This window comes from Rhinopithecus roxellana, chromosome 5 (genome assembly GCF_007565055.1).
Source record: "Rhinopithecus roxellana isolate Shanxi Qingling chromosome 5, ASM756505v1, whole genome shotgun sequence".
Classification (NCBI taxonomy): domain Eukaryota; kingdom Metazoa; phylum Chordata; class Mammalia; order Primates; family Cercopithecidae; genus Rhinopithecus; species Rhinopithecus roxellana.
Window position 1 is genome coordinate 61,588,819 of NC_044553.1, and position 13,653 is coordinate 61,602,471.

Below are 13,653 nucleotides of genomic sequence, written 5' to 3' on the forward strand. Positions count from 1 at the left end.
CAATCATCTAAATCTGGAAAAACACATTGTTCAAGATAAAAGTGCAGGTTGAATTGAGCTGTCCAAAGAAGGATAAGGAAGAGCCAGTGGAAGCAATTTTTCAATGTTTTGTTTCTAACACATGTGGAAGTAAAGAGATAGAGAAGAAAGGGAGAGCAAAACACCATATCCAGCTTGGGCCCAGGAGTGCGAGGCTGCAGTGAACTATGATCATGCCACTGCACTCTAACCTGGGTGACAGAGCAATACTCTGTCTCACGAAAAAACAAAACAAAGCAAAACAAAATATCCAGTCAGTAATCATCAAAACAATAGAGAGTTCTAGAGATGGAACCTTTCCTTCCATGTTGGGCAAAATGACAGGTAGTGTACATATTTGATCTGAAGGAGGGAGAGGAGCCTCCCCTCATTGCCAGTCCTTTTTCTCTAGAACATGTAAATTCAGAGGCATGTGGCCGGGGAAAAACTGGATGTCACCCATGGTTGTACATGATAAGGTGCCTCCTTAATCTATGCTATACTCTAGGCACTGTGGCTCTGTGTTCAAACCTTTTATGAGCCCCCAAGAAAACTGTCACAGTAGATGCTACAATTCATTCCTTTGGCTCCATCTCCCTTCTCTTCTGTCGCACTGGGGGCTGCCTATCTGAGCACCATGGGAGGGCATGTGCAAGCTGAGTGGCTGAACCTGAAAGAAAGGTAGGAACACTAGCTTTCTCTGGTCCCCATTTCCTAAATTATTTATTCAAGAGAAAATCATGATCTTGTTGGAACTGCTGCTCTACATGGATGGCAATGTCCTTTTTTTTTTTTTTTTTTTCCCGTCCAGGCTGGAGTGCAGTGGAGAATCTCGGCTCATGCAAGCTCCACCTCCCAGGTTCACACCATTCTCTTGCCTCAACCTCCCGAGTAGCTGGGACTACAGGCATCCGTCACCACACCTGGCTAATTTTTTTTTTTTTTTTGGTATTTTTAGTAGAGACAGGGTTTCACCGTGTTAGCCAGGATGGTCTCGATCTCCTGACCTTGTGATTCTCCTGCCTCAGCTTCCCAAAGTGCTGGGATTACAGGCATGAGCCACTGTGCCTGGCTGGCAATGGTTTTTGAGCTGCTCAGAAGTAGAGCTGCAGCAGGGTGGATGTCACTGGCACAGTAGTAGGACCCTTCATCTCTCTCTGATGGTGCAAGGATCTTAAGTACAGCCTGGTTCTCTTCAGTATCAATGTCACCTTGGAAATTGTCCTTGAATCCAGGGCCATAGATGCCCTTTTCTCGGTATATGAAAGTCATTGTGTTATCTTGGGTCTTCCTGTACCAGTTGATATAGTAGTTACTAATTGCTTCTCCTTTCATGGAGCACCTGAGGGTGGCAGGGTTCCCCACTGACACAGTCACTGTTTGGTGTTCAGGCACCAACTCAATGGCTGACATGACTCCTGAGAGAAAAGACACAAGAGAGGGGCTCAGTGAGGGCTGGAGGCTGAGACCATTGAGTAAGGAGCGCGGTCCAGGAGTACAAGGTCCTGGGAGCCTTGATGCTTCCTTGCTGCTGAGTCTTGCTTGGCCAAAGTTCTGGAGTCTGCCTTACCTGCCGAGAAGAGGGAGAGATGGATGAGGGAGGAGATCCTCTGCATGGCTCACTCAGGGGCAGCTCTGCCTGTCAACCACCTTCTGCCTGGTCCCTCCTCTGAACCAACACACTTGTGAAACACTTGTGACTGAGGAAGTCAGTCCCTATCAGCAGCTGTTTCATTCCCCAGAGAAGTCTAGCTGATCACAGGAGGCTCGCAGGGCCTGCTGCCTGTTAATGGGATGACAGTGCCACCTTCAAGACCAATAGTGTGGTTCAGGTAAGTTAGGCCAACTGAGAGGAGATTAAGGCAGCTTATTTAACTGATGACAAGGTTTCTGCTTCCTGCCCTACATGTTAAATTTGATATTGTTGTTTCAGTTTCAGATTAGATGTACATGTTAGACACTATGTGATGATGTTAATAGTTAATACCAAGAAGAATTATTGACATTTACAGCTGTAATCAAAAGAACCATCAAATGAGGAGATCGATAGTAAGTGCACAAAGACTGAAGATGTTGTAATGATTGTTGTGTTCACTGCAAACTCCCTCTAGGCAAAGTTGGATAAGGGTGATTTACCCATGTGTTAAAGAGCGATCCAATGAAACATTGTCTTCCAAATGTGAACCAGAGTTTCCTGATCTTTATTGAGCTCATCTGTCTTCTTTTCTGAAGGCTTCTTAGTTTACTTGTGTTAAATTACACAAAGCAAAATATTGTAAAAAACTTAGAAACCACTACTACATCCCAACTTATGACAGGCTAAATTTACCTGGAGTTCAAAAGAAGAGAGTGTTAGGATTTTTGGGACCTCCACTTTTGAGTTTAAAGGTCTATCTTTGAAATTTTGAAATCAAACAGGTAAATTAATAATGGAAACTAGAGAGTGCAGCAGAAGCTGGGAAGGGGGTCACTTGGTAAGCAAAAAAGCAAGAGCAAACGTGGCATTCCATATTAGCAAGTGGATGCAGGACTTACATTCCCAGATTAGTGGAAGAAGGACTCACCTAAGCTTTCTTAAGTTCCTCAGTGTGACTGGGAACACACTGCCCTGAAAAAAATTCAGATAGGAGCAGCTCAAGTTTCTTGACCCCATAGTAGTTGCTCTCCCCACCCACCCCTGCCTCACCTCACTTTGCGCAACTGCCCATCCCGCCTACTGCTCTTGGAGGACTGTTAGCAAGTACTCAAGGTGGGCATATTCTTTGATGTTATAAATGATATAATCAGCACCCCCTCCCCCAGCAGAACATAATGCTGTCTGCTGTCTATAGCTCTTTGAAACTTGCCGAGGTCAATCTGTTTGGACTTAAACACTTGACCTTTTTCTATCGGGCTGCCTGGTTCTTGGTGCATCCTATAAAACCTAGTCATTCTTACTGCATGCCAGACCCTGAGGATTCAGGGTCTGCCGTTGATGAATGGAAGACATGGTCTTTTCTCTCATGCAGCTTATGTTCTAGCATGAGAGCCAGTCATCACTTAATGATTTGCATAATTTATTCCTCCATTGCAGCTATAAGTATTCTGCAGAAGCAGAAGGATTATGAGACCATGTTACAGAGGCCAGGTTTGGTCAGGAGGTCAGGGAAGGCGTCCCTGAAGAGGAAGTGGCATTGAAGTTGCGACTGAGTCTGTTTGCCCCTGCACATCCACTCTACTTCCTACTCTAAGAGCCTGACCTTAGTTGGCGGCATCCACTGGCTCTCCATCCCATTTTGGCCAATGGAGACACCTTCAGGAGACTGGAGGGAAGGAGAGAGTGCCTTCCTCCACTGGAAGCTATAGTTCCTCTTCCATAGCTGCAGGTTTCAGTAAAGGCTCCTCCCCTACATGCTTCAGGCCTGGCATGGCAGCGGTTCTTTGTTGCCAGCCTTGGGTGTTTCACCACCTTCTTTTTGGCTTCTCATAACCCTTCTGTATTAATTTCCTATAGCTGCTTTAACAAAGTACCACAAACCAGGTGGTTTAAAACAATATAAATGTATTGTCTCACAGTTCTGGAAGCTGGAAGTTTGAAATCAAGGTGTCAGCAGGGCCATGCGCCTTCTGAAACCTGTAGGGGAATCCTTTCTAGCCTCTCACTAGATTTTGGTGGTTTGCTGGAAACTCTGATGGCCTTTGGCTTGGCTTGCACCTGCATCACTCCAGTCTCTGCCTGCACTGTCTCGTGGTTTTCTCTCCCTGCATGTCTGTGTCTTCACTCGGCTGTATTATAGAATGCCAGTCATATTGCATTAGGGGCCTACCATACTCCAGTATGAACTCATTGAAACTAATTACATCTGCAGTGACACTATTTCTAAATAAGGTCACATTCTAAGGTGCTGGGAGTTAAGACTTCAACATATCTTTCCTTGGGGGACACAGTTCCATCCATAATACCTGTCCACACCTTTGTAAAAGTCCCTTTCATTAAACTCTCTCTAATCACCCCGAGAGTGCCCTGTCTCCTGCTGGGACCCTGTCTGAAACAGGTATGGGGCATGGTTAGGGAAATAACATTCTATGTAACAAATGAGGACATGTATAAAAAAAAGCCTTCAGGCAGAAAGAAGTACAGAGGGCTTAAAGCTGTATTAATATCAGAAGAGCAGTTAGCCGGGCTCAAGTAAGCCTGTGTTTCTAGAAAATTATTGTTGAACTATCTCAAATTATTCAGGAAGTCATTTTGAAAAGTCCCAAGAATGTGTATTATGTTTATGACTGTGATTTTTATCTTCCACTGGTTAGAGGAAATTTTAATAATTTATTGTTGGCCGGGCGCGGTGGCTCACGCCTGTAATCCCAGCACTTTGGGAGGCTGAGGCAGGCGGATAACAAGGTCAGGAGATCGAAACCACGGTGAAACCCCGTCTCTACTAAAAACACACACAAAAAAAGTTAGCCGCGCGTGGTGGTGGGCGCCTGTAGTCCCAGCTACTCCGGAGGCTGAGGCAGGAGAATGGCGTGAACCCGGGAGGTGGAGCTTGCAGTGAGCCGAGATTGCGCCACTGCACTCCAGTCTGGGGGATAGAGCGAGATTCCGTCTGAAAAAAAAAAAAAAAAAAAAAAAAAAAAGAATTTATTGTTAATGGCCAAAAACAACCTTCCTCTAGGCCTAAGAGAGAGAGCTGGTATGAACGATAAATCAAAGCCAGAGGTAGAAGACAGTACAGGAGAGGACAGATGATGATGCGATGGGAGCTTGGGACAGAGTGTGGCTAGTGCTTCACCAGGTCAGGAGCAGTCAGCTTGGCCTGGGCCTGTGGCAGGACAAGATGGAACTTAAACAAAAACACAGCCTGTCTCGGAGTGCCCAGATGGAAGGCAGAAGCATCCACCAGGGCTCTGCCCTCGGACCCAACCCTCCTCCGGCCCTGTGCAGGCTGTGTTCTTTGTGCTCAGTCCTTCCTTCATGTCAAGGCCGGTAATTAGGCCACAGCTTCCTTGGTCCTGCCAAGGGGATGTCTGTCCCTTCATGTGATTTCTAGGAAAAACTAATTTTTTTATACTCTGCAAAATGGGAGAAGACAGCTCATGGGATTTCTGTGAGAAATAAATGAAATTATGCTTGTAAATCCTTGGCTCATTGCTTAACAATGTTAATTTTCTCATTGTCATACAAATAATGATACCTGAGACTTGAACAGTTAGTAGGAGAGGCAAGAGTGGTTTTGGGGGCTTTATCCATTCTCCTCCATAATCTCCATCTCTCTAGAATGGAAGGTTTCCCATTCTTTGATGTCTTTCCCATTCTTATGTGCTATGAAAATACAGCCTCAAGGCAAGTTCCTGAGGCATCTTCCAACCAGGTTGCTGTCCTTAGCCCCTCCTCTGCAGAAACTCGGAAGCTGCTATTGCATACTGTGTTGTTTGATTTGTAAATGCTGCCTCATGCGTGTGATTTAGTCTATTCTTATCTCTGGTGTAATCCCCCAAGCACCTGTTGAACCCATACTGGTCTTCAAAAATTCTTATTGAAGCGAAATAATTTCTTCTGCCCACAGGATGTCTGATCTGAAAGCATGTTGTGGTCCGCTACACACAAGAGCAAAAGAAGAGCAGGAAGGAACTCAGTGCCAAGACTATAGCCACAGGAAGAACAGCAGCTCTTAGGGCTGCAGCTCTAAGGACAGGCCAGGTCATTACAGGAACGTCTGCTCTCTTAGCCTCGCCAGACAGAGGAGCGTTAAGAAAGGAACTCCCGACCCTGATATGCAAACTGCCACGAGTGCTTCCTGCCTTTCTATCAGCATCAGATGGCTAGCGATGGATGGTTGTAAAGTGGATATAATTAATATTTTATTTTCAGGGCCACGGTGCTTGTTGGGAGCACCAAGCAAATCAACCAACAGATTAAAGAGTGATGGAGAAAGCTGTGTTTTGGGCCTCATTGGGAACAGAATGGAAGAGTTGAGGGTGGAAGGGACCTTAGCAAGTCTTCTCATCCATGTTTCAACCTTCATTTCCCTATAACCTCAAGGAGAGAGTTGCTTTTCCTGTTCGTCAAATGAGTTCCTTGAATTCACACTCTATTTCTTTGAATTTGCACAGACGAGGAACAGGCGGCGGGGTCAGCCTACCTCTGCTCAGACAAGCCTGGAAGAGAAAAATTTTACATAGAAGACTGGGCTGGAAGAGGCCTGGGAACTTGAGGATTCCCACTTCCACACTGCCCACTCTGGTTCTTAAGAGGCAGCTATGCTGCAGTGCAGACCACTGAATTTAGATTCAGGAATCTGGGTTTACATCTCATTTCTCCTCTTACTTGCAAGTCACTTACCACACCAGGCCTCGGTTTCCTGGACAATAAAATGGGGATAACGTTGTCCCATGTGGTTGTTGGTGGTAACAAAGTTATGCACAAGAGCACGCCTTGTAATCTAAGTTAGACCTGCACTAACCTAGATTAGCTGACCAGGGTGGAGGGTGGGAGGGGCAGGCTTCAGTGTGTGACTTACCTAGAGGCCAAGGAGAGTCACCATGGATAGGGCAGTCCTTGTTAGTCCCCTGCTCTCTCAATGTGGCTCTGAGAATCTCCAGGAAGAATTGGCTGGTTGAATTCTCAACTCTACCAAGAAAGGTGTGCTGGAGACCAGGGCCATAGAAGTCTCCTTGTTGATGTACGAAAATCAGGAAGCCATCTCAGGTCCTCTTTACCAGCATATATTGTAATTATTCATCTCCTTCCCTGTCAGTTGGCACTGGAAACTTTTGCTTCTTCTAAAAGGAACAAATGTCTCTAGTTCTTGTTGCTCCAACAAGGTGTCTGTCTTGATTCCTAAAATAAATGAATAAATAAACAAATAGATTGATATAGAATAAATAAATCAAGGTAAAAGGAAGATAGAGAAATTGAAAAGCCACATCAGAGTATCAAGGACTGGGGTACCAGTGTGGGGACCACCTTCCTTTTCAGTATTCCCACAAACTCTCCCTGGGACAATTTCATCAGAGGAGTCATTCATTCATTTATTCATGCATCTATTTGGCAAGCGTCCTCTCGCTTGTATGGTATTCTCAGTGCTGGGCTGGCTCTGTGGGGAGGACAGTGATTTGGTCTCTCAGGGGCTTGCCAGACTCAAGGAACTACAGGGCCTGTGGTTCTGAGGCTCCAGGGCTGCTCTCAGCTGAGCTGTAGGAGGACAAGAGAGCAGATCTCCCCCAAAGCTTTCCTGGAGGACTGAAGCATTCTGCTGCTGGGACAGTCTCTTGGCCCTTTCTTCCACATCTCAACCTTCAGTGTCTCAGCGACTGGCCTATGTACTCTTGGGCTTGCTTTAGGACCTTGAGGAAATGAGTGTAAATCAGCAAATGCCCTGTCCTCAGAGAATAGCCTCATTAGTTGTAAATGCAGTCTGGATTCTTTCTCTTTTTGCTGCACATGGAAGCGTCTTCCCCCTACAATGAGGCCAAGAGCTTGGCAGGGGTGATGTTGATATTTAGCTTCAGACTGCTGTTAATGCTTCTTTCCCTCATATTTGTGAATGCTTCTTTTATTTTTTATTGTAATATGCTTATTTTGGATCTTAAATTCATACAGCAATGCAGCTGCTTCCAAGGAAGAAGCCAAAATGCCAATCTTCCATCAGACCAGAGCCTGTAGCCATGGCACAGGATATAACAAAAAATATTACTGCATTAAATGTAATTTTTAGCAGCAGCTAAGTGCCTGCTGTAGTACTCTGTCCATATCAAGTGCCCTGCAAATGTTAATGCTGGATTAAAGAAAACACAAAACAAAATGAACATAATGGGAAGAAGGAGTAAGTAGAGTGGGCAATGAAAATTAAATGAGAAAAAGCAAAGTTAAAGCATGAAAAAAGGTTTAATGGAGTATTACAGAATTATCTACTGAAAGGATGAAGTAGAACAAACTAAAAATAAAAAGGCAATATAACAGCTTAGATAAGAGGAATGTAGAGGCAGAGAGAAGCTGGAGAGGTAATCAGGACAATTACCTCAATGCAGTGGTTCTCAATCTTGGCCCCACACTGGGACCACCTGGGGAGTTTTAGGAACTACTGAAGCCTAGGTGCCACCCCCACAGAGGCTGATTTCATTAGTCTGGGGTGGGTTCTGGGCAACAGGATTTTAAAAACTTCATTAGATAATTCTGATGTACAACCAGGGTTGAAAGTCACTGTGTAACAAAAAGAAGAACTGTAGGACAGTAAAGGCTTATACACTGTTGCACTGAGGGGACAAGGAAGAGGTGTCACCTGTGACCGTAGGGCCTGCTGTAGCATCGGGACTGGCCAGTCTTCTGCTCCTTGTCCTTTCTCTATGACCAGTGCAGACCTCCAACAGCTTTCCTGCCTGGTGATTGCTCACTTCTTATAAACCAGAGGGCACACGGCTCTGCTTAGGTCAGCACCAACCATCTTCCTGTTCCCTTGATCTCTTTCAACAGTGTTGGGCACTTAGTGGGTGCTTAGTCTATATTTGCTAGGTGATATCATACCTGGCATTCTAGGTCCTTCTGTGCTAGGTGAAATGGGCTAAGTCTGTGTTCTTGGTTCCTCCTCCTAATCCTGCCCTGACCTTTCAGATAGAAATTTTGTCCTATCCAGCTCCCTTCTGAGAGGTAGAATTCAGCTGGGGAGCCCACTAGCTGGGATTGCTTACATTGGGACGTCACTGTGTGTGTGTGTGTGTGTGAGATGGAACCTAGCCTGTAGTGCACTGGACTCACAGAGTAATGGGTTCTTGCTATATTTCAACTTTGCATTCTTTCTTCCTCCCTCCCTCCCTCCCTCCCTCCCTTCTTTCCATCCTTCCTTCCTTCTTTCCTCTGTTTTTGTCTTACAATTCCCAAGCTCATGGCAGGCCATAGCAATCCCAGGAGACCTACCATTAGGAGTGAAAATGTGTCCAGTTCCCTGAAATGGCCACTTGTTTTTGGAGGGAGATAGATTGCTTTCTGCTCTCCTGGAATTGCAGATTTCACAGTGAAGATTTGCTGCCCCAGGGAGAGCAGTGGGTGGAATGTAAAGTTATTGCTGTCTCTGGAAATCCTCTTTGATTTGTTCGGCTCGCTGGAAGACTGTGGAGGTGTGCTGGTCCTCAGGTAGAACCTGGAGAAGCCATGACACAGGTTTTCATGCTAACAATAGACTATTCCTATGTTTTTGTTGGTAGAAGCCCATTTATAAAAAATAAAACAATGGTTATTATGTACTTCCATTCAACAAGATCCCAATAAAGATCTGGGAAAACCTGGATTGGGAGCAGATGGAAAATTAGTTTAAAAGGGCCCGAACAGGAGCCCCTCCCCCTTTGTAGTAGTCTCTGCATACAAGAAAAAGCATTTCCCACTTTCCTCCTCTGAAATGGAGAAAAGAATTTTGCTCAAGGTTCTTGGTTGGGAGTAGGCTGAGGGGATAGCTCAGTGTTAGAGAGAATTAAATGCTGTTTTCTTTTCCTTTGGTGGTGGGACTTATGGAAATGTAGAGTGTTTAATGTTTATAGAGAGCTCAAATTTTGTAGCTGGAATCATACTTCTGTGGAATTAAGATTTTATTATACAGATCTTACATTCCTTCAATTGGCTGATTACTCCTGGGGCACCACAGGGTGGTGGCAAGGGTGGGCCCTCCCAGAACCCTAGAAAAACTCCCTGCTTCATCTCCTGTGGGGAAACAAATAAATACCCTTCATCCTTCAATACAAGGGAGGGGAGAAAGTTGTAGGAGCATCTCTGGGCGTGAGACCCTCCCCTACTCCACCTCCAATGGGAGACAGCGAGATGACCCTATCTACTGTGATGGTTCTATGATGCCAGAGGAGGGGAGAAAACAGATGGATGGGGACTTGTCCTCTTTCCCTTGGGAGGGGGTGGTGGGTCTGGCCTTCCATGCCAGGGGCTCCCATAGCCATTGACGGAAACTTGCATCATCCAGCAGTTCCACAGGTACATCCCAATTCTTGAGCTAATATACCTACTACTTTTTGCTTAGTTTTATTACAGATTGGGAGGAAAAAGGAATGAGGCTGAAAGATTGCCAAATCATGGAGTCAGAGCTAACTGGGGAAACAGTGGAAGAGGAACATGGAATCACTGCAGGATACTTTTGGAAAGGCAACTGTGTAGGTTTAAAAAAAAAGTGGCTTGAAGTGTAGCTTTGGCGGCTAGAAAAGAGTTCCTAAACCATTAAGTGGGAAAGTGAGTATAGCATTTCAGTGGGATCTTAGATTTACAGCAGCTTGGGCCACTATAAACCAGTGTCCTGGTCATGTCCTGGGAACCTCACCCACTATGCATCTGCTACTGTCCCATTGTCATAACCTGCATACCTCAGATACTCTTGCTGGTTATGTGGGGTTTATATTGAGTTTGGTGGTGTGTGGGGACTGGTATAGGGGTAAGGACTAGAGTAAACACACTTTCTTTATAACATTCACCACGGCTAGAGATGCCACAGTTCAGAGTGGTTGTTTTATAATCACCACTGTACCGCTGTGTTAAAGCCTGGTTTAGAATGCGAGTGCTGTTATATTCTTCATGTCTATGACAAGTTAAAGGGCTCTTAACATTGAGCTATGTAATGAATGTTTAGTATGAGTGAATGAAAAGATTATTGAATAGAAATACTAGCTATCCAACTGGCAGGGCTCTAATTGCAAAGTAGTCTGAGCGTTAGCACACATGCATAACCAAGTAGTGACTGTGGGAACTTGGGAATTACCAAAGGATGGCAAAGGAAATACTATGTGCAGCAAGATTCCTCTGGCATGGTGAACAGTCTCAGCATCTATCCCACTGAAATAACATCGTGGGTGGGATCACGGTACGTGACAAAGCATACGGTATCAATCTAGCCCATCAGCAGTGTCCAGGCTGTGGTGAGAAACCAGAGATGTAGTCTAACATAAGATGCATAGGGAATGGCACATGCCAAGGAGATGGACTGGAAGAACCCAGGGAAAGAGGATTTTTGGAAGAGTCAATTGACAGCTATCTCTCTGTCAGAATACCTTTTTTAACAAGGTGCCAGCTCACATCCCAGACTGGTGACCCAGAGGCTGAGCTGAGAGTCACAGCTGCAGCCTGCTCAGATAACTGTTGCCTTTATTGAAAGCTGCTGTGTTTGCATTGACTTACAACATGGTTGGGGACTCAGCTGGACAGCATACCAAATGCCAAGCAGAAATTCCTAATGCCACCATCTGCCCAGAGGACTCCTTGTTAAAAAATATTATGGCACAAACTATATGTTTATCCAGGGAAATGTGATAGGGAAGCAACACTAGCAGAAAGGTAAAATACAGTCTAAAATGCCATGGCAGTTGGAAAACGTTTGTTTTCGTGAAAGATGCAATTCAGTCAATTTCCCTCTGATTTTGACAGGTTAAACTCTAAGTTTCAAGTATATGAAGGCTAAGTCAAAAAATGTTTTAGGGCAAGCAAGATGAGAAAAAGCAGCCTCTGCATGCACACATGAGGGAGCTGTGCAAAGGAACCAATGTCCACACTATAGTCAGGGCCTCCCTGTGTGGCAATCAGAAATCCAGACTTACATGGATCATCCAGCATAAAAAGGCTCTTGGCTTTTCTCTAGTCGATACTTAGGTTCTATCAGTCCTCTTTTCTTCTAAGGGCATATGAAACCTTGGCTGATTTTGACTGGTAAAGGAGGCCTTGGGAGAGGCTTAGAAAATAATGGGATTAAAATGCAGAGGAAGGACCAGAAGTGCAGCTGCCACATGCTATTATTAGAACTGATGGTGAAACACCTTTCTGCAGTCCAGAGAGTCTTCCTCTTCTGACCTCCTCTTTGACCCTGAATCTAATCCTGTAAATGCTGAGGAGTCAGCATTATGTGGTTGAATTGTACTCTGGTTGGGTGGGAGCACTTTAGGCAAGCCCCCTGGCACCTTCTTTTTGTCTTTTTATTTTAAAGTAGGGAATAGATCCAAGTGAAGGCTATTGTGAAGAGTAAGTCATCCATGGCTGTAACACGCCAGCATTGCCAGATGGGGTGCGGGAACGTAGGCAATTTATAAAACCTTTGCAGCAGCTGCTGTGACCAGAAGGGATGATACTGGCTCAATTTAGCATTTTTAAACTTAAGTATTCACCTCATGCTAATGTATGTAGCTGTGTTCTCTCATTTGAAGTTGTTCATTTGGAAATACAGAAGGATGAGGCATTATTTCTTTAAATAAAATATTCCCTTTCATTACATCTGTGTCTCAGTGATCCCTAAAGCAGAAATTCAGTTCAAACATTAAATTCAATAATCATATATTAAACAGTTACTCTGCAATGCACTATGGAAACTGAAGATGAAACAGACCAAGGATCCCCGCCTTGAGGGGTTTATAAATTAGGAAGAGGATGAAGGAAGTATGCAAACAATCATGGCAAAAGAGAAAACACATGAAATAACTCAAGAGTGGTAAGTGCTAAGGTGGTTCAACTGGGGGAAGATTATATCCTCAGAGGAGAGTTTTGCATTGGAGATATAAATTTGGGAGTCATGGGCACATATGTGAAATTAATGCTGCAAGGGTGAATGAGATCATCTAGGGAGAGACAGAGAAGAGAACATAGACCCAGGCAAGGACCCTGACTGCTCTAGTATTTAGAAGATATATAGTGGAGGAAGAGCCAGCAAGGGGGACTGAGAAGGAGAAGCCAGCGACGAAGAGGAAAATCAACCAAGAGTGGCATCTCAGAAGCTAAGTGTGGAAAACATTTTAAGGAGGAATGGGTGGCCAAATGGTGTAGCTAACCACTGGGAGGTTGTATGATCACTGGCTATTTACTTGTGTGCTTGTCTTGTGTCTGTCTCCTCTTATTTTACACACGTAAGTCCGCATGTCTGATTTGCTCACACCATGTACTCAATGCCTGGCACAGTACTTGGCACATAGTAGGACTCAAGATATATTTGTTGCAGAAAGAAAGGAAGGAGCAAAAGCCAGTCTGAAGTGTTTATACTTAATTCTGTAGACAAAGAGTAGTATCTGAATAGCATTTTCAGGTTTCTGACATTGAGTTTGGTCTTAGCAAAAAATGCAAGCTTTATTTTTGAGGCCTGTACAGACCCATTGGCCTTACGCATAGCTCCTCTCAACATCATTAGGTACCCTTCAGTCTGGATGCACAGAAATCAGGAAACAGCAGGAATCTGTCTGACTGATTCCCACCTAATCCTTTGGGACAGTATTTGCCTATAAAATTTCATGAGTCTTAATGGCTGTGCCATTACAAAAAGAATTCTGTGATTCCAATCCCACGTTAAATAGGTATCTTTACAGCAGAGGTTCTCAAAGCATTTAATATGGTAATAAGAATTTAAATATTAAGAGGAGGCTAGTAACATGTCGCATTTGCCAACATTATCTGATGGTGGAATTCTTTTAAATTGTGCGACAACTGTTAACATCTTGAGGGATGGTGACATTCTGAAAATAATTGGGCAAATGTTGCCCCAGAAGAATTCTAAGAAGAAAAAAAATCATTTTAAATTCCTTTATAGTTGACAGCAGGAGAAATTCCCCAGGATGGAGACAAATTACATGGGTGGAGTTAAAGGGTATGGTAGGTTATAATTATTATTCTGAAGTGTTTGATCCTTCTTTCCATGA

At 44.3% G+C, this 13,653-nt stretch overlaps 4 gene segments (V, D, J or C); all 4 read right to left on the bottom strand.

Moving 5' to 3' along the window:
* The window catches only part of LOC104666025, a 45,595-nt gene extending 43,891 nt beyond the window's left edge, over positions 1 to 1,704 (bottom strand). Inside the window, 2 exon segments of the C gene segment in view lie at positions 1,139 to 1,436; positions 1,589 to 1,704. Of these exon segments, the coding sequence occupies positions 1,139 to 1,436; positions 1,589 to 1,634 (344 nt within the window).
* The window catches only part of LOC104674124, an 840,972-nt gene that overhangs the window by 127,609 nt on the left and 699,710 nt on the right, over positions 1 to 13,653 (bottom strand).
* LOC104656245 overlaps positions 1 to 13,653 on the bottom strand; it is a 632,938-nt gene that overhangs the window by 92,861 nt on the left and 526,424 nt on the right.
* LOC104656285 overlaps positions 1 to 13,653 on the bottom strand; it is a 576,427-nt gene that overhangs the window by 71,663 nt on the left and 491,111 nt on the right.